The sequence below is a fragment of the Petromyzon marinus genome, unplaced genomic scaffold, assembly GCF_048934315.1.
Source record: "Petromyzon marinus isolate PM22_M1 ecotype Great Lakes invasive population unplaced genomic scaffold, UKy_Petmar_22M1.pri1.0 PM_G_Scaffold_17, whole genome shotgun sequence".
Taxonomy (NCBI): domain Eukaryota; kingdom Metazoa; phylum Chordata; class Hyperoartia; order Petromyzontiformes; family Petromyzontidae; genus Petromyzon; species Petromyzon marinus.
The window spans coordinates 1,329,527-1,350,175 of NW_027422728.1; the positions used below are offsets into that span (position 1 = coordinate 1,329,527).

At 45.7% G+C, this 20,649-nt stretch overlaps 1 protein-coding gene across 5 annotated transcripts; it reads left to right on the forward strand.

The window, feature by feature from the left end:
* The first annotated feature begins 1,643 nt into the window (after positions 1–1,643).
* LOC142911130 (heterogeneous nuclear ribonucleoprotein L-like) lies at positions 1,644–16,846 on the forward strand. Of its 5 annotated transcripts, none has more exons than XM_076060204.1 (13): positions 1,649–2,023; positions 3,875–3,993; positions 6,247–6,484; positions 6,866–6,951; positions 7,083–7,179; positions 8,617–8,686; positions 11,920–12,006; positions 12,487–12,734; positions 13,090–13,211; positions 13,891–14,092; positions 14,664–14,721; positions 15,549–15,644; positions 16,103–16,846. In XM_076060204.1, exons 1-13 carry the CDS (start codon positions 1,769–1,771, stop codon positions 16,156–16,158), a joined length of 1,734 nt encoding a protein of 577 aa, XP_075916319.1. In that variant the 5' UTR covers positions 1,649–1,768; the 3' UTR covers positions 16,159–16,846. The 5 variants fall into 5 exon arrangements, with proteins under 5 accessions (XP_075916322.1, XP_075916319.1, XP_075916320.1 ...); XM_076060205.1 differs by having other exon boundaries at positions 1,650–1,993; XM_076060206.1 differs by lacking the exon at positions 3,875–3,993 and having other exon boundaries at positions 1,651–1,993; positions 6,269–6,484.
* The last annotated feature ends 3,803 nt before the right edge of the window (positions 16,847–20,649 follow it).

Sequence of the window (20,649 nt, forward strand, 5' to 3'; positions counted from 1 at the left end):
TGTTGAGTCTATGGTGCGGTGTTGAGTCTATGGTGCAGTGTTGAGTCTATGGTGCAGTGCTGAGTCTATGGTGCAGTGCTGAGTCTATGGGCAGTGTTGAGTCTATGGTGCAGTGTTGAGTCAGTGGGCAGTGTTAAGTCTATGGTGCGGTGTTGAGTCTATGGTGCAGTGTTGAGTCTATGGGCAGTGTTGAGTCTATGGTGCAGTGTTGAGTCTATGGTGCAGTGTTGAGTCTATGGTACAGTGCTGAGTCTATGGTGCAGTGCTGAGTCTATGGTGCAGTGTTGAGTCTATGGTGCAGTGCTGAGTCTATGGTGCAGTGCTGAGTCTATGGTACAGTGCTGAGTCTATTGTGCAGTGTTGAGTCTATGGTGCAGTGCTGAGTCTATGGTGCAGTGCTGAGTCTATGGTGTAGTGTTGAGTCTATGGTGCAGTGCTCAGTCTATGGTGCAGTGCTGAGTCTATGGTGCAGTGTTGAGTCTATGGTGCAGTGTTGAGTATATGGGCAGTGTTGAGTCTATGGGCAGTGTTGAGTCTATGGTGCAGTGTTGAGTCTATGGTGCAGTGTTGAGTCTATGGTGCAGTGTTGAGTCTATGGGCAGTGTTGAGTCTATGGTGCGGTGTTGAGTCTATGGTGCAGTGCTGAGTCTATGGTACAGTGTTGAGTCTATGGTGGTGCAGTGTTGAGTCTATGGTGCAGTGTTGAGTCTATGGGCAGTGTTGAGTCAGTGGGCAAACGTACAAAATCAGCGGGGGATCAAATACTTTTTTCCCTCACTGTAGTAGAGACGATGGGACGAAGGGTGCTACTTCATGTATTTTTGGTAAGCCGTATAATCTTGGTGGCCTGGCAGCAGAAGGTTTCAACGAGAACTGTTTGGTTTGATCAATTAATGTGGTTGAATCAGAAATGATTTTGGTTTGTATGACAAGGCTGTTGGTGGGATCTCTTTTTATTTTTGTATAGCTACCATCATTGAGTAATTCTTTAATTTTGTTGTTATATTCTATTTTATCCATGATGACAGTGGCATTGACCTTGTCGGCTGAGAGGATGACAATGTCATCCCTCTTTTTTTAATTCATATAATAATCAGATTTCATTATTTTTATTTATTTATTCTTATTTAAATATAATCAAATTTGATTAGTTACATTTTAAACGAAATTTTATTTACTTATTATTTAAAATAATCAAATGTGATTATTTGTGGTTATAAAGAAAGGCTAAATTATTAATTAAATATTTCTGCCTTTATTTATTATGTAAAAGTGATCGAAATAGGTCAATTATTTTATTATTTAATCATTATTATTGAAAAATAATCCAATTTGATTATTTTAACTTATAATGTATATTTCTTTATTATTTAAAACAATCACATTTTATTATTTTAATGTATGTTTTTTATTTATTTAATCTTATTTAAAAAATAATAAAATGTGGTTTTTATTTATTCTTATTTAAAAGTAATAAAATGTGATTATTGGATTTTTTTATTTATTTATAATGCTTTTACAATAATCAAATTTGATTATTTTTATTTATCATTTATTATTATTTATCATTTATTATTATTTATTTAATATTATAAAAATATAATCAAATTTAATTGTAGTCCGAGTCCGACCTAGGGGGAGGCCCACGACTGCTTCAGATCTCCGTCGCCGGCCCCAGTCGGCCGAGAGAGGCGTCACGTGACGAGTGGCTGTGGGGTCACACCAAGCCGCGCGAACATCGCCAGAGGCCACATCGATCCGAGAATCGATGTCACGCGTTGGAATCGCCCCGCCGCCGCCGCCCGCTGCTGCCGCTGACGCTCGGCGATCCGCGCGGGCGTCGTTTTCGAGCGACAAGATCGCGAATCGATTCCCTCCGGCGCTCCACGCCATCACGATGTTGACCACCGCCGCCGCCTCCGCCGCCCGGCACGCGGCCAAGCGCCTGGGAGTCAATGGCGAAGGCAACGACCGCGTCCAGGCGGGCGCGATGGTGAGCGTCAGTGACGAGCGACTTGACGAGGTGTTTTTATAACGAGAAGATGTTTATTTTACTCCTCCTCGCCCAGAGCCTCGTTGTGAGGCCTGGGCCAGAGGCTTCACTCAGGCGACGTGCCACCACCACCACCAGCCGTGTTTATATTATTTAACGTGATTGTTTAGCTTTGTAACTCGCAGATTCCAGTGCCGTTGCGAAGAGCTTCTCGTTGTTGGTGTTGGGGATGGACCACGCGGACCACAGCATCGCTAGGCTCTGCTTACGTTCAGTAAAACGCGTTTTGGTAAACGTGGATTTCGTGTTCGTTAACACTTTGGGCTATTTCCAGTGTAATTTTTTTAGACGGCGTTTTCTCTTCTAAGGGTGTGTATTCTCTTTGCACTGAACTAAAATAATAAAAATATGAAACAATAAAAACATTACTCATTGTTTTTTTCGGTAAAGTCACGTATGTAGAAATACAATTAAATTATATTTAAAAAAACAATCACGACGTTTCGATCACAACGCAAGCGATCTTCATCAGGTGTCAAGAACAAATCACGGAGGTAAATACAGCAAAAGATGAGAGACGAGAATTCAACAAACCTGAAACAACATTATGTGAAGCACATCCAGTCAGGCCAACAACACAGTTAGACACTTCCTGGCGGACCACGAATAAAAACATTGCCTTCCAGGAGAGATTCGTTCATGAGGCTATCCACATATACAAGCACAGAGACAATTTCAACCGAGAAGATGGATTTTGGCTTAGCAATCATTGGAAGGATTTGTTAAACCATTTCGGGTCTTAATTGTTCACGCTTACGGTGGCTTTCAGACCGCATCCATTATTTTCGTCTCCCCCCTCCTCTTTTCAGAACATAGATGGACTCGTCCATCTGAACAAACTCTCAAATCGCTCTCCGTGGTGCTGACGTTAAAAAAACGCCACTTTTATTCAAATTTTCTTGCTGTGGTTTTCACACCTGACGATGATTGCTTCTTGTGTTGCAGTCAAAACGTCGTGAGAATTGTATTGTTTTATATTTTTATTATTTTATTGTTTCCCTTCTACGTGGTGACTTTACCGGAAGAACCAAGAATATTAATCCCTGCAGTCACGAAAGCTTTAAATCAAAAGTTAAAATACTAATTAAGTTAAAATACCGATGTGTTAAATGTCCCACGCGATGGCGTCGTGGGGTAGCTCTTCGACCCTCCCCAATGTGATTAAAAACTTTGCGGAATAATAAAACTTTACAGCGTCTACAAAAGCGCACCTGGCGGTGGGGGATGCGAGTTCCAGAGTTTGTAACTCGAGGGCCGTTTAGATTTAAAGTTAAACTCGCGAACGTTCTTAGCGATTACTGAAATGATGGCACTGAGCTATGGCCATTTTTTGCCAAACGGATGCAGATTTAAAAACCCCTTTAATGCAAGTGTCTGCATCTGCTCCGATATCACTTGCCGGCGATGTTAGCCGTGGCTTTATTTTGGTGATTTTGAAAAAGTTTTATGGTTTGGCCATGTTTGTTTTGTTGTAGTACGGAGTTAGACTGATGGCCTTAATCTAAGTTGTCTTGTGGTTGTTGTTGTTGTTTGACTTGCATCCCACTGGGATTTTTGCACACAGCGTTGGTGTACGGTGCTATTTCAAGGATTATTTTGCTGATTTTTCCTGGATTTTCTGTTTGCACAGTCACATAATCACTGTAAGATGTTTTTCTTGTTCATGTTTTTGTTTGTTGCGGTTGCACCCGATTCAAGAGCCGAATGGCTCACAGGGCTATACCAAATAAATGAAACTGAAAACTGTCTTCTCGGTATAGGAGGAAACAACAGCTTTGCACAATAGTCGTGTTGAGTTTGCTTCCTTGCCGACGTGCACAGGACACGTTTGAGGACCCACACAAGCCCCCACCGTCGGCTGTGGTTCACGTGCGGGGACTCTTGGACACAGCCCTCGAGTCGGACCTCGTGGAGGCCGTGCGGCACTTTGGCCTAGTCAGGTGACCAGTCGGTGGTGACCGTTGCCCGCATGGGGAAGGAAGCTGTATTATTGTTATTGTTGTTTACCGAAAACACCAAAGATTAATTCCTGCAGTCACGAAACCTTTGAACCAAGTTTAAACCGCCTCTACGGGGAGGTATAAGGTCTGTATCTTTGTGTCTGTCTTTGTGTTGTCTTGTGTTGTCTGTGTGTTGTCTCTGCTTGTGTATCTGCCTTTGTGTCTGTGCTTGGATTTGTTTCTCTGTGCTGTCTCTGCCTGTGTGTCGGTCTTGGTGCTTCCGAATGTTTGCTGCCGTGCTCCACTTTGCTCTATGCATACCTGATGCTAAAATGTCCCATTGTCTCTCAGCCTTGCCTTCTCATGCTAATATGTCCCATTGTCTCTCAGCCTTGCCTTCTCTGCCTATTTAAGGCGACTTCACTGTGTGCTTGTACCTGTGCTGGTCCGCTCTACTTTAATGTCTATGTGTGTGTGTGCCGTCTGTATCTTAAATTTCATACTTAACTTGCAATTTAGCAATCTTTGAAATAACGTAATCAACCAGGCTTTGCGTTAATTGTGTTTTGACCGACCGTCTGTGTTGCTTTATTTGGTTTCCAAATTCTGCTAAACTCTTGTCTGTTTGGTATGCTTCTCTCTCTGTGTCCCCTATTGTGTCGGTGTTAGTTCCCCCTACTTGGGTGTCTGTGTATACATCTGAGGTTATGTGTCTCCCCTCTCTCGTAAATTTAGCTCTTCTGTACCTGATGATGGCTGCTTGTGTTGCAACCGAAACGTCGTACGCTATTATGTTATTTTATTATTTCTTATTTATACGTGACTTTACCGAAAAAAACAAAGATTATTGTTATTATAGTTATTATTATTGGTGTTATTATTGTTGTTATTATTATTGTTGTTATTATTGTTGTTATTATTGTTGTTATTGTTATTATTGTTGTGGTGGTGGTGTTTGCGGACGTGGAGTGAACGTAGACCTTGGAAATTCGAATATTACCGATTTTCGCTTCGACAACTCAAGAAATTGCATAACACGAAAATACTCGATGGTTCTTAAGCACGGGGTGGGAGATGCCCTTTCTGGGGGCGCAAGACGTGCCAGATTATTTTTAACAAGGTAAATCATCGAAACACATTGAGCACGGGCATGTAAGCACCGCTACTTTGTTCCATCAAACCTCTAAATTAATAAACATTGTACGTTTTAAAAAAAATATTGAGAACCAAAGGGGGGGTGGCAAGGCTGCAGATTAAAGCTCAAGAACCACTTCCGTAAATAAAAAGTCGTGGCCGCGTGTGGCGGCGGACGAGAGGGCGCGGCGTTGCCCACGTCACGGCGTGATCGGCGACGCCGGGCGTGGCTTACTCGGGGCCTTTACAGCCTCAAGTGACCAACCAAAAACCGCTTCATCATCTTTGGGGTTCTTTCGGTAAAGTCACCACGGCGTAGAATGAGAATAAAATAATAAATCGATCAAAATTAAAATAACACGATAAAATTCTCACGACGTTTTGGGCCACAACACAAGTGGCCTTCATCAGGTGAAGGGACGAGACTGCCAAACTGAAATGGGACAGTTTCGTCCCTTCACCTGATGAAGGCCACTTGTGTTGTGGCCGAAACGTCGTGAGAATTGTGTTATTTTATTGTATTAATTTATTATTTTATTCTCATTCTACGTGTTGGTGACTTTACCGAAAGAACCAAAGAAGATTCATCCTTGCAGTCACGAAAGCTTTAAATCGAAACAAAAACCGTTTGTTTTTCAATTTTCCCAAGTCACGAATTCCCTCCGAATTAAAGTGCCGCTGCTGCTTTTGTTGTGCCGTCTGACAAAAGCGGCACACGTTCAAGTGTGATTAGTAACCGTGTTAAAAATTAATATCTCGTATTGAAATGGTGCACACACGTACCTTGTTTATGTACGTTTGAAGAGGCTTCGTTTGTCAGGTGATACATCGACAGAAGAAGACTATATTACCCTAAAGATGTATTTTAAATATAATTATATTCTTACAGTACATTCAATTGCAACGTACTACACTGCCAAACTGAAATGGGACGTGGCATCTAACCTGCATCCAACCAGTCTCCACTCCGTTGCATGCATTGAAACATTTCTTGAGATCAAATGAGGTGACTTGGAGCAGACCAACCTCGTGTTTAACATTAACAACAACAGGCACGCGTTTTAAAGTCGGCCACATCTTTGAATAACGGCACTCGTTTGAATCGCTCCCTCCGTGCAGCTACGTGGTGATGATACCCAAGACGCGGCAGGCGCTGGTGGAGTTTGAAGACCCGGAGAGCTCCTGCAGCTGCGTCGACTACTTGTCCAAGGGCTCCGTCTACGTGTGTGGGCAGCCGGCCTACTTTAACTTCTCTACCAGCCAGAAGCTTTGGCGCCCTGGTGTCCCGGGGGACAACGGCAACAGCAACCACGTCCTGCTCTTCACCATCCTCAACCCCATCTACCCCATCACCACGGTGGGCATTGTTACACTTACAGCAGCTGGACATTAATGTGTGAATAGTTTGTCGGGTGTGCCATGCACACACGCGCGTGTTTCATTTATACGAGTGAAATTATGTCCGTTTTGGATTACAGTGAATGGCTTTGCTAAGGAAATTACATTGATCCTTTGGTTCATTTGAGGCAATTGAAGTCGTGTTTTTTGTTTGTGCTTCGAAGTCTACCAATGGCATTGAATAAAAAACAATATATAGACCTAATGTTGATTTTGGAAAGCGTTGATGTCCTGTATGGCTCGATCTTAAAAATTCACTGGAAAAAAAGCTTTTCAAATTTACTTGGTAATGCGTGCAAAATCACCTCGCTGCGTTTGTGTGCTCCATGTGGTCCTGCAGGATGTGCTTTACAACATTTGCAAACCATTTGGGCCTCTGCAACGCATTGTGATCTTCAGGAAGAATGGCCTGCAGGCCTTTGTGGAATATCCTTTCAACGAGATGCATAACCGTAACGATATATCCGCCATTCACGTAATTTTACGTGTTATTTTGGAGATGCTAAATGTATTGTTATTAAAATGAAATGGTCGTGTTTTCCTTAATTTTTGGCCACGTTTGTTTCGGTTGAGAGCGCCGAAAGAGCGAACTCATCTCTGAATGGAGCGGACATCTATTCGGGCTGCTGTACTCTTATAGTGGAGTATGCGAGGGCAAGTACAACCGATATTTTGTACATTCACAAGTGTGTGCACCACAACCTGGTTTTTTTCACCCGCAGACCAAAGATTTCATTTAATATACTGAATTGACCACTTTGGTGAGCAAATAATGCTGAATACACACGGCAATTCATTGCTAGATGAGGGCTTCCGCACTCGATGCCTGTTGTGGGGGTTATTTGACTTGTGTGCGGGGTAAAGGAGTGTAGCATATATTGTGGCAGCATAGAAATACAATGCACCCAATGGATTTTACAGCTGCCCACCACACAGCCCCACAACCTACAACAACCCATTGTGCATGACGGGCATCCTTGCCGTTGTCTAAAGTCAAACTTTTCCCAATTGATATTACCGTGTGAGGGTGGTTCTCATCTGAGCCAGTGCCCTGAGCCAGTTAATGGAAAATTCGCATCCAGTGGGAAGGGTAGAGTTGGTTTTTAATTCGATTTTATTTGGTGACGGGTGATTAACATTCAGCCATAGACCGCTTTGCGAGACCTGCAGAGTACCTGAGGGGAGATGTTACATTGTTAGCAGGAAATAAAATTACAGAACAGTAATAACGAATGCATCATTTTCATAACGGGGTTATGGCACTTCAACATTTTTGAGGTATACGATCAAGGCTAACGCTTTACAGTACACGAGGAACACTGCGAATAAATAATACCGAGTTAGGCAGAGCATGCCAAACTTGTGCAATTAAACAAGTTTCGAATTTAAATAGGCCACCGAGGGATAGCGATTTTTATCTGCAAACACGAAGGGAGCTTGTTCCAACGAAGAGGGATAATCAACACGTGATCTTAAAAAAAAAACTGGTGGCAGAAGGCCACTGTTTTCCCACAACTCCGATAAGCATGCTTTTGCTACGTACGGTGCGAAAGTTTAGCTTATCGTTGACTTCCTACGTGTGGCAGCTCTTATTCATTCATCTCCCAGGAAGTTAAGGGTTGCGTTAAGTACCTCGGCTTCACCGCAAGTTGCGTGCCGTAATTGTCTCGGGGGTAATGACCGCTTAATAATTATTATGCTTGTAAATTTTAAATGGTTCTAAAGTTTCGATTTAAAGCTTTCGTGACTGCAAGGATTCATCTTCTTTGGTTCTTTCGGTAAAGTCACCACGTAGAATGAGAATAAAATAATAAAATAAAACAATCAAATTATCACGACGTTTCGGCCACAACACAAGGTCGGGACGACAGGTTTGTTCCTATCACCTGAAGAAGGCCACTTGTGTTGTGGCCGAAACGTCGTGAGAATTTTATTGTTTTATTTTATTTTTTTATCCTCATTCTACGTGGAGACTTTACCGAAAGAACCAAAGAAGGTTCTAAAGTTATATAATTTTTTCCCAGCATCTATGCCCTATATGCTGGCCACGAATAATGTTTATCTTTTCCCCCTGCTGTGTCCTCTTTACAGGCGACGCGTCTGAATGTGTTTAAAAATGACTCTGAGACCTGGGACTTCACCAACCCTGGCCTCAAGCAAGGTAAGACCAATATCGAGCATATCAGAGCCGCGCTCTCTCGACAGCTGGTGGTGGTGAGCCCTCGGTGTGTGGGGGGGGGGGGTGACGTTTTTAACGCAAGGGGAGGGGTGTGCACGGCGTGATGAAACAGGCATTGACTATTTCTGTACGCGGCCGGCTTCGCCGTGTTATACTTGAAGATCAGTGGCCAAGTAGAGGGGGAAGTTTGGAGCGTTCTCAAGAGGATAATGCAGCTTCTGCACTTGAGATTTTGGTTGCAGAAAAATGTCACACCTGCAGACACTTGGTTGTCTTGAAGCACATTGGTGTACTGTTTACAATCTACAGAACTTGGTCGTTGTCACAGGAAGTTATTTGAAACGCCATTCCCCTCTTTTGTATCAATCACTGCAATTGTGTAGAGCTGGTCAAGGTTATTTTCGTTTATACCTATCATCTCCATATATATAAAAGGCAAAGTTGTGAATATGTGTGTCTGTTCAAAATGTTTAGCGTACTTCCCGACATGCAACAAACTGGAAATTTGCCATGTGGGTACTTTCCAGACTGTATACCGTGCAAACATTACACAAATACACTTTTGTTTTTGGGGGGGGGGGAGCTCGATAATGCATTTATTTTTTGCACGGCAAGTGAGCTGTGACGTCAAATCTGTCACGTGACCCGTAGTGTAGCGGTTAGCGCTACGCTGCGCTACGAACCCGGCGACCCAAGTTCGATTCCCGTTCACCGCCACCACCGGTGACGATTATTTTAACCGGTCCTGGGCCTCCCCTAGGTCGACTCAGCCTCAAACGAGTAACTGCTGTGGTGTGTGAACATCGCCACTGGGGAGACAAAGGCGGCCGGGCGTGGTGGATCCAAGTCCCGGGCGAAGCCGGGTAGTAACAGCTAGCGCAACATATAACTAAATAATCTTTGTGTTTTTTTAGCCCATGCTAAGCTTGCGTAGTTTACTCTGGGCAGATTGGTTTTAAACTCGTGCCCGTGTACTTTGTTTTTTCTAGTTTACCCTTCAGAACAATTTGGCAGTATAAGTGAATGTTGTGAAGAACAGGATTCACAAGGAGGCATGTGGCTGCTGGAGTGTTCAATAATCCATTGGATTAATTTTTTTGTTACCATTAAAGCTGTTGCCCTGGTACTGGACATGCGATAGACATTGCCATTAAGTTGGTGGCGTTTTAGATTTTGATCAGCTTTGAAGATTTTCCCAACGTCAAGTGCATGTGGCCCATGGGCGGGTACTCGGTTGTTCGGGGTGTATCAAGGCTGGGCATTTTTACACTACAGTGTAAAACCTTGCATTGCGAGCATAATTCGTTCCGGGAACGTGTTTGTAATCCAAAGCGCTCGTACATCAAAGCACTCGTCTATCAGTTGTGTGATCACGTGACTCACGGCAGTACAAAGTGTGTCTACACGTACACTGCTCGTATTGCAAGACCTCGCTCGTTTATCAAGTTAATATTTATTTACAATTTTAGCTCGTCTTGCAAAACACTTGCAGACCAAGTTACTCGCAATCCAAGGTTTTACTTTTATATTTAGATTTACCAGGGTGTGTGTCTGTTGGATCAGAAGTAGGTGCCAACTTTCACTGGCATATTTGAGGTGGACATTGCACGTTGCGTTTTTATATTTTGTAGGGTTGAGAAACCTTGACTGCATTATGTGGTGTCTGGATACTAAGCGGAGAAGCTTAGAGGATGTCAGAAAAGCCGATATTTACGATTGAAAATATCACTTATTATAAAGTAACCCTTTTAATTTGGTACGATTGAGCCTGAACAGGAAAATGGTATCTTTGTCCCGAGTACATTGTGTGTACGCACAGATATTAGTTTCCGAAGAGGTAAGTCTCGCCACTTTATCAAGGGAGCTTCAGGGACACGGTGCGGTTTGATTTAATCGCCAAATTTCCGTAAACGCTTCGAAGAGTATTTTCCTCACTCCCAACATCAACGCTACAAGGAGCATCTGCGAGCATTGCCGCACACAGAAGCACACGGAGGCAATTTGCAAGCAACACACGAGCAATCAAGCGCCCGGCAGCCAACAGCCACCGACGTGAACGGCGACGACACGAACGGCGACATTGGCGACATCCTCGTCGGCACTTGGGAGGCACCAGGGACCAAGCAACCAACACACCGCCACCGCTGTGACACGCACGGCCGACCCGCGCACCCCACGCCTGCAGCGCCACGTCACGGAACACTCGGCGCAGCACGCTGCATCCGCTGCACCACAACCGCCACGTGCCGCTTGGCAGAGGCCATCGGATAACCCGCGTCCAGCCGCAGGCACCGGGGGACACGGCGCTGACAGACCGGCAAAGCACCGGAACCGCCGCGAAGAAGCTGGGAGCGACGAAAGCCCGCATTCACCGCGAACGGGACTTGGAAATAAGCCGAACGGAATGCGTGCCGATGCGTTTGGGGCTTAAAATCGCTCCGTTGGTGAGAATTTACCTCCACGCTCGTACGTTTAGACTGCCTTGCTAAAGTTTTGTTTGCAAACGAGGCTTTTGACATTGCAGATGCCAGACACAACGCATTTCGCATCGGTTTATAAGCGGCGATCTTTTTCATTTTAAAGGTTCGTAAGGCCCCGTCGCCCACTTCAAGCGTCCCAATTTTAAGCCCCAAACCAAAAAGGGTCGCCGGAGAGCGAGAGGTGCGGTGGCACGGACAACGCGGGGGGGTCCGTTTGTGCCGAGTGTGACTGCTGTTGGCGCAGGAAAGAAGGTGCCGGCCTTTCTGTTGCATCCTCCTCGCGATGGGTCGTCAGCCGCCGCCCGACTCTGGGCAACTTTGTGTTCCCGTCGAAGCGTAGACTGGGTAAGAAACGAGCGGGCATCGCAGGCGGCAACCACGGACACTCGCTGACGCCGCACCTCGGAACAATTTGTCGCGTGCATCTGTACACCTCCAATAAATTTTGTTTTTTTCTTCTTCTTGCGATGAGCATTTCTTTACGCGCTGTATTTTGTATGGCACTCGTTATTTATGTTGTGCCGTGTGAAATCTGCATTTTTAAAATACCGCCGATTGTTTTATGGGCAGACGCAGCGCGCCCCCTTGTGGAGTGTGCCCGGAATTTCTTAATGTGTTGGTAGTGTGAATGTTCTGGGTGCAGAATTAATTTTTTGGATTGTCATATTTTGTGCAGCAGTGAGCGCTTATGTTTCCCGTGGGTGAATTTGGTGATCGTTTTTTTGTTGTTTTCAGAGGGCAATGCAGTGATGCCAGCGAAGCAAACGTCTCTCCTTGGCGAACATCCCAAAGCACACGCTTGCGGTGGTGGCGACTGTGGAGGTAATCCCTTTGTTGCGAATGCTGTAATTTCGGTTTCCTTCAGCTTGCTGTCAGATTGAAAGAACCTGCTGCCTGTTGAGAACATTTCTTATTTGGAATTAGTGTTAAGGTGCATCCTAAAAACCTTTTTTTGCGGTTAACAATTGCAACGTACGAGTTGCTTTGTGTTTTAAGAGACGATATTTCCAACAGTTATCAGATGTATTGGGTATTTAAAACAAGCTATGCTGAATAAGAGCTTGGTGGGCCTCAACCTAAAATAAAAACTAGTTTAGTCTTCCCTAGGCAACTGAGTCTTCTGGACCAATGTTTTCCAGTGTCTCCAAGGGGTAGAGTGGTGAATCCTGGGTTGCCTGATCTTATAGGAAAGGGCACACGTGTGTGTAGGATGATGGCTGTGGTAAATCTGTTTTTCAGAGAAGTTTAGAGAGTTTCAGCTGTTCACGATGCGTTTCCCCCTCTTGTGTATTTGCGTCACAGGCCACCAGCAGCCATCGCCACCGGGCGTCGACTACGGATCTGGCGGCGACGGCATGGGCATGGGCGGTGGGGGAGGAATGGGCATGGGAGGAATGGGCAACCTGGGTGGTACCCAGGGCCAGCACGTGCAGGCCATGATGAACCAGCAGGCCGACAACAAGGTCCTCATTGTGTACGACTTGGACGCCGAACGCTTCAACTGCGACCGCGTGTTTAACATCCTCTGCCTCTTCGGCGACGTGGAGAAGGTGCCTTCGCTGGGTGTTGCGCGCACCTGCTTTGAAATGAGTCCCCGTTTTTTTTCTTCCAAAGGTTCAACCGCGGTGCAATGCGTACGCATGCGTGTGGTGCACGTCGTGCGCTGATCGTGTTATATAAAGTGGGAGATTCACACGACCAAATTTGTTCACCGATTGACAACATACACATTTGGTCATTTTCTTTACAAAAATGTACCCAATGCGAAGTGTTCTTTGTGCATGTTTTCTAATGGCCCCTCGGCCAACACTTCACATTTCAACAATGCGTTACAACGAAACTTGTAGATATTTTCGTGCAAGATTGCGCGATGCTGAACCGTCTTACGGGTTGTTATTTTTGTAGGTTAAGTTCCTGAAGAGCAAGCCGGGAGCCGCCATGGTCGAGATGGGAGATCAGTACGCCGTGCACAGGGCGGTTTTTCACCTCAATATGTCTCAGATCTTTGGAAATAAAATCAACCTCTGGTGAGCCTTTTTGTTCCCGTGTTAAATTGGTAAATGTAACTCGTCATATCCTGTTAATGTAATTGGATACTGCTTTCTCTTTAGGGAAGACACTTTAGTAAATATTTAGTGCAAGTGACGAAATTTTAGGACGGTGAAAAAGAGAGCTGATGAATACCGTGAACGAAACACTTGTCACACAGCTCACGAGGACCCCGATTACTTGCTGTCCAGAGCCTTTATTGAAGTGGCGAACATGAAATTTGGATTCTAGATTTGAAGCTTTACGGGGAGGGCCTTTATTGAAATAGCGAACGTGAAATTTGGATTCTAGATTTGAAGCTCTACGGGGAGGGCTTTCACCTATCTGTTAGAGCTTTCAACAGACAACGGGACAAGAAGTCAAAGCTCATCGAGACGCTGACCTTCCTCAAAAGATGCCGCGACAACAAGCTTAAAGGACGCGACCTGGGCTTGCTGTCTTCACTCCAACGCTGTCCTCTGGACAGTCCGGTCCCTTCACCTGATGAAGGCCACTTGTGTTGTGGCCGAAACGTCGTGATTTTTTGTTATTTTATTTTTTACCCACGTGACTTTACCGAATCGAACCAAAGAGCACATGAAATTTGGAACGTGATAAAATAAAAACTAAAAACAGTTTCTTCGCGCTATTCCCTCCCTTCCGCCCTCGTCTCGGCAGCGTGTCGAGGCAGCGGTCGATTGTGCCGGGCCAGGCGTTCGAGCTGCCGGACGGCACCGACAGCTACAGGGACTACACAGGTTCTCGCAACCACCGCTATGCCGACAGCGAGAAGGCGGCGAAGAACCGCAACCAGCGTCCCACCGCGGTGCTGCACTTCTTCAACGCACCCACGGACATCACGGCCGAGATGTTCGCGCAGGTCCGTGCCCCCGCCGCCCCTTCAGCCTGCTGCCAGCAGCGCAGAAGGGGAGCGCGTTCGGTTTCTTTAAAAGTTTTCCCAGGTGAAGCTTTTATAAATATTCAAGTCCAAAGTTTGCACGTGAAACAATCGTGGGTTTTTAAGATGAGCCTATTGATGTTGTGGAGTTTGTGGTGGCCCATGACACGTTTCCTGTGACGGGACAAATGTTAAATGGTGTAATGTAGTTTCCTTTCAGCGGTTAAAACATAAGATGTATAAATAATGCAGTCGATGTTCCAAAGGGACTTTTTTGTTACAGACTAGACAACACCTCGCGTTAATTTGTCCTGTTTAATACATTACGATTCATATTCATTCGTATTCGAAAGCTTTACATTTCAGTCTTTGGACATTGTTTCTGCAAATGGTTGCATTCCCCCTGAGTCTATGCTTGGTGTTCACACTAATCTGAGCACTTTGAAAGACTGCTCCAAAGCTGGCGAATGTAAATTTAAAAATGGAAAACGGGATTGGTGCACGTTAACTGTTACCAACTATAACGTGAACGCCGCCCGTTCTGTCCCCGCAGCTGTGCGACGAAATGTCGATTGCGAGGCCCCGCTCTTTCAAAGTGTTTTCTGGAAAAAGTAAGTCCCGCAAAGTATGTTTATTATTTATCTTACGTGTCACGGCACAGAATAAATCGTGTACTGTATTCTCCATGCAATCGTCGCTTGATTTACAGCACGACACCAGATGATCTGCAACGTGTGCTATGAGGCCATGCTCAAGAAACCCTGTGAGAAATTCTCTCCCGAGAGCAGTCCTTGCTATTCACTCGCGCCCAAGCTGACTGAAGCGTGTTAGCGTAGCCAAGGCATCGGACTGAAGCCTTCCTGCTGCAGAAATTCACCGACGACTGACACCACCCTTTAAACACGGCTTCTTTAGGTAAAGTCATGTAGAAGGGAAACAACAAAATAATAAATATATACAAACACAGACAATTTCAACCGAGAAGATTGATTCTGGCTTAGCAATCATTGGAAGGATTTGATAAACCATTTCGGGTCTTAATTGATTGTTCACGCTTACGGTGGCTTTCAGACCGCATCCATTATTTTCGTCTCCCCCCTCCTCTTTTCAGAACATAGATGGACTCGTCCATCTGAACAACTGCCAAATCACTCTCCGTGGTGCTAACGTTAAAAATAACCGCCACTTTTTTAAAATTTTCTTGCTGTGGTTTTCACACCTGATGATGATTGCTTGTGTTGCAGTCGAAACGTCGTGAGAATTTTATTTTATATTTTTATTATTTTATTGTTTCCCTTCTACGTGGTGGTGACTTTACCGAAAGAACCAAGAATATGAATCCCTGCAGTCACGAAAGCTTTAAATCAAAATGGCGAAGGGTGTTGCGTTTTACACGACCCAAATGACTCTATGAGCGACGGTCCGTCCACGTGTCCAGCCGATAGGAGCGTGTCCGGCCTGATGGAGTGGGAGACCAAGAACGATGCCATGGAGGCTCTGGCGTGCATTAACCATCACCCCCTGAAGAACGCAAGTAAGTTGTGGGGTGTTGGCCATTTGTGTTGGTGCGATGACATTGAAGCGGGGCTGCATTATCGGCAAATCTTTGGTCGTACGCTCTGTTGAGCACCTAATGTTCAGATTTGGGGGGGGCGCTTGTTATTACCATAGCACCATCTGTGTACACTGGCTGCCTAGCAGCCTTGGGTGAAATTGCAGGAAGCGAAAGCAGTTGTAGATTGTTATATTATATATTAACAGGTTGTTATTTATGGGCGATTTGGATTTCGTTGTTGTTCTTTGCATATACAGAATGGAATTGAAAGTTGACATAGCCAAGCACTTTCACTTATCACAACTCAACGTTATCTTAGCTCCCTGAACGAGTTTGTTGACATCGACAAAGACCCTCCTAAGAATTGCTTCATTGTTTTAAGTTTTTGTGTGCTCCAGTGAAGACGTCATGTGGCTCCCCTGTTTTTATTTTCTCAGATGTTCCATACCTCTACACCCTCAAACTGTGCTTCTCCACTGCCCAGCCTTCATAGAAGACAACTCAACATGTTTCATGCCGTATTGAACGTCGGTGTCAACATCATTGTCACTTTGTGTACTATTTGTGAATGTCCCATCACTCTTGTTGAAAGTTAACCGTGGGTATAGGTCGAAAGTGCAATTGACGCGTTTACATTTTAGTTGTCATTTTTTGGAGGATTAATTTAGATTTCTATATTGACTGTACCGAAAGATTTTAAAGGTCGCAGTGGAAATGAAGAATGTTGAAATTAAAATAATTATGATTAGTCTCCTTAACCTGCCGAGTTTGTCTGCCGTGTGCATTGCTATTTTGTCCATGAGCCCCAAACCAGATTTCACTTGGCAGTCCTCGGGTGCCGTAACTTTAGCGGCTCCAATTAATTTACAATTTGGGGGGGTTCTCAACTTGCTCATAGCCAAAGTTTTTGCTCCCACCACGAGTGATGCTCCTTTCTTGCTGTAGCCCATGGCACTAATATTGCCCATTTAATTTCATAACGGAGAGCTCTGAAATAAATGCCAAAGAGACCCTTTTGGGGGGGGCTGGTAAAAATATACCCCGACTCATTGAAAATCCCATTGAAAAACATGGGTTGGCATTCTGTACAGTGCGTGTATTTAGCAGGTTAATACGCTTGCAAATATAAACCCCAAGAGAAAATAGAACAGTGTTTGAAAATAAAAGTATGGAGAGATGCATGTTTGACATCGAACTGGAATCGATTGAACATGAGCGTGGAGACATGAAGGAAGTTGGGCATAGGGTAGGTGAGTGACTAGTGTGTGGGTGGCTAGGTGAGTGACTGAGTGACTGAGTGTGTGGGTGGCTAGGTGAGTGACTGAGTGAATGAGTGTGTGGGTGGCTAGGTGAGTGACTGAGTGAATGAGTGACTGAGTGTGTGGGTGGCTAGGTGAGTGACTGAGTGTGTGGGTGGCTAGGTGAGTGAGTGAATGAGTGACTGTGGGTGGCTAGGTGAGTGACTGCGTGAATGAGTGACTGTGTGGGTGGCTAGGTGAGTGACTGTGGGTGGCTAGGTGAGTGACTGAATGAGTGACTAAGTGTCTGTGTGGGTGGCTAAGTGAGTGAATGAGTGAGTGTGTGGGTGGCTAGGTGAGTGACTGAGTGTTGGTGGCTAGGTGAGTGACTGTGTGGGTGGCTAGATGAGTCACTGAGTGAATGAGTGACTGTGTCTGTGGGTGGCTAGGTGAGTGAGTGAATGAGTGTGTGGGTGGCTAAGTGAGTGACTGAGTGAATGAGTGACTGAGTGTGTGGGTGGCTAGGTGAGTGTGTGAATGAGTGTGTGTGGGTGGCTAGGTGAGTGAGTGAATGAGTGACTGAGTGTGTGGGTGGCTAGGTGAGTGAGTGACTGAGTGTGTGGGTGGCTAGGTGAGTGAGTGACTGAGTGTGTGGGTGGCTAGGTGAGTGAATGAGTGACTGTGTGGGTGGCTAGGTGAGTGAGTGACTGTGTGGGTGGCTAGGTGAGTGAATGAGTGACAGTGTCTGTGTGGGTGGGTAGGTGAGTGACTGTGTGTCTGTGTGGGTGGCTAGGTGAGTGAGTGTTTGGGTGGCTAGGTGAGTGCGTGAATGAGTGACTGTGTGTGTGCGGCTAGGTGAGTGAGTGACTGAGTGTGTGGGTGGCTAGGTGAGTGACTGTGTGGGTGGCTAGGTGAGTGAATGACTGAGTGTGTGGGTGGCTAGGTGAGTGACTGTGTGGGTGGCTAGGTGAGTGAGTGACTGAGTGTGTGGGTGGCTAGGTGAGTGTGTGTCTGTGTGGGTGGCTTATCAGGGACGGGTCTCGTGTGGCCAGTGGTCGAGACCTGTACCTTGGCTGGGTCAGGTCAGACTAGCCTCCCCTAGGACCCCCTTAGCCGGAGGACCCCGAGACCCTAGCCCAGGAATAGGGCGAGTTAGACCGAAGCCGTACCTCCTCAGCTAGCAGCGGGTGAAGGGGCAGACCCCTTCAAGTAGAAGGCTGTATTGTATTGTGTTAAGCACCTTTGTAATAAATAAGCATTGCCTCTACCGATTCGTCTCTACGCTGTCTTAAAGAACCCACTACACATGTACAGGCATAACTCTTACGTCTTTAACCATTGAACTTGTTTTAAATACATATAAAAACTCTAAACATTTATCATGTGTACAGTATCGTAATTAAGGCGGGTACTGATACCCCAATAAAGTGCTCATATTTGGTCAGAGGAAAACCAATGCTCATTCGGTAATGCATCTCCATTGGAAGCATGTTATGATGACCTCCTACAGCGCTGTTTCACGAAGTGTTCCGTTTATCAAGAACGCATCCTGGCTGCCATAAGAGGCACGCATAAAACTGAAGGCCGCCTGGGATCAAACTTACAAAATAAGCGGATGAGAGCAGGTTGGTGCACTTTCGGAAAATGTAACTTGATAATGAAACGCAAGACCCAATCTAGATGTGACTCACTTGCAGCACTCCACTGCCCCTACTCCACACCCCCTCCACTCTCTCCTCCCTGGCTCCTGAACCCCTCTCTTACCTACATAGCCTCTTGTCACAGCAGCCCTTTTGCCCACTTCAGCAATTGTTTTCTTGCTGTGGTTGTCCCACCTCACGGCGGACGCTTGTGTTGCGCCCGAAACGTCGCGGATTTAATTTATTTTATACCTACTACGTGACTTTACCTAAAGGACCAAAGAGCGAGGCCCAATGTTTAGAGAGTTAAAGGGTATGTAAAGCAAGGCCAAAGGCACGTAGAGGCACAACCATAAGATAACATAACAGATTCTCCTGCGGAGGGAGCTGGTAGTAGGAACGTTGGGCTGCTCGGTCAATGGCCAGGGTCAACGGCGGCACCACCACGTGGTGTATTCCGTAAATATGCTCGACTGTGAGGGCGGGCATGAGCCGGCGTGAGTAGGTTACACGTTGAGTTTTATAAGGGCACCACGGGGTGACCAGCCCCTCCCCACCCAGCCCCACCCATCCCCACTCAGCCCCACCCTCCCCTCCCTCCCCTCCCCACCCCGCCACACCCACCCCACTCAGCCCCTCCACCACCCACCGCACCCAGCCCCACCCTCCCCTCCCCACCCTCCCCTCCCCACCCAGCCCCTCCCCACCCTCCCCTCTCCACCCAGCCCCACCCCTCCCATTTGTGGATGCACGACGGACGGACCCAACAATAATCCCCTGTGGGCTGGTGGTGTAATAACCAGGAGGTTCCTACCAGTATTAACTTTATAACCAAGTGTAAGCCCAGAGTCTCGATGTATTTTATTTCAGTGAGCCCTGGGTCAGCACTCATGAAACATCACGAAAGCACAGCAAGTACAAAGCAATTTTAAAAGCAGTTGCAGTAACAGCTAAGAATATATTAGAATACATTTCACAACATTTTACAATTAACATTGCCAAAAAGGTCTAACTAAAATCTGAAAACTCATACTATCTATGCAACAAAACTGAAAAGCGCTCAAATTTATAACATCCAATTATGGAATTAATAGCTTATTAAAAACCAATAAAATCCTAAGGTTGGGGGTTGACTCAGCCTATGAGCCCTCCAGGGACAATACAATTAGTACCACTAAGTAGGGAAGTAAACAGTGGTTGTCCTATGGGTCGACTCACACCCATCATTGAAATGTGACATTTATAAGACTGGTTAAGGGCCGTAAAAACACAACACCATTGCACATTTGAGCAGGAAATCAACTTTGACTTGACAATTATAAAAACTGAGTAGGCCAGGATCATGTTTAGATGTTATACAAATGTGATATAATTCCACGTGTGGAGGAGCGTTGTGAGTGAAGGATTAGCCAACAATTTGTATTTAAGTTTAGGAACCTGGCATATGAATGTTTTAAGTGCTGGTCTCGTGTAAGACCCCTGCCAAACACGCACATCTGCACCTCCACAAATGGTGGAGTCCTCCGGCTCGATTCCTCTATAGGGTTTTTTTTCCTCTGCCAGTTTTCTCCCATTACTCTGCACCTCGTTAGGCTCAAGTGAAGCCTCAATCCGGTACGAACTCAGTCAGAACATGGCATGGCCAATATGAACCCTGATGACGACCGCCGCTTGCGCTGCGATTGAAACGTCGTAGGTTTTATCTTTATTCATTTCCTTTTATTATTATTTCTATTTTACGTGACTTTACCAACAAATCCGTTGTCAATCTACCATGGGCGTTGTGAACTTCCTACGTTGCTTTTTCTCTCTGTAAATAAATACCCCAGGGCTCATGTCTGACACGACCATTACTGACGCCCTCTAGGGACTCTGTTGTAACTGCATGATTGAGTCCAGGGCTTGCCACGAGGTGGCGAGGGCTACCTCTTGTTGTCGAGCTTGTTGCAGCACCGTCGCCATTTCCCCAAACTGCATGGTCAAGCGGATATTGTAGCCTTCGTGACGTGACATGATGGAGGAGCGGATAGCATCGCACACCTGAGACACCTACAGTGGGGGGAGGGGGGGGCGAAAGGGCAATTTTACAAGCAATAATGGAGGGAA

Bases quoted from the DNA above. Each gene is read 5' to 3' on its own strand.
- LOC142911130 (XM_076060204.1), top strand. From the start codon at position 1,769: ATGTCACGCGTTGGAATCGCCCCGCCGCCGCCGCCCGCTGCTGCCGCT. The intron at 8,687-11,919 runs GTAAGACCAATA...TGTTGTTTTCAG, and splicing joins CAACCCTGGCCTCAAGCAAG to AGGGCAATGCAGTGATGCCA. The intron at 12,735-13,089 runs GTGCCTTCGCTG...TTATTTTTGTAG, and splicing joins TCTTCGGCGACGTGGAGAAG to GTTAAGTTCCTGAAGAGCAA.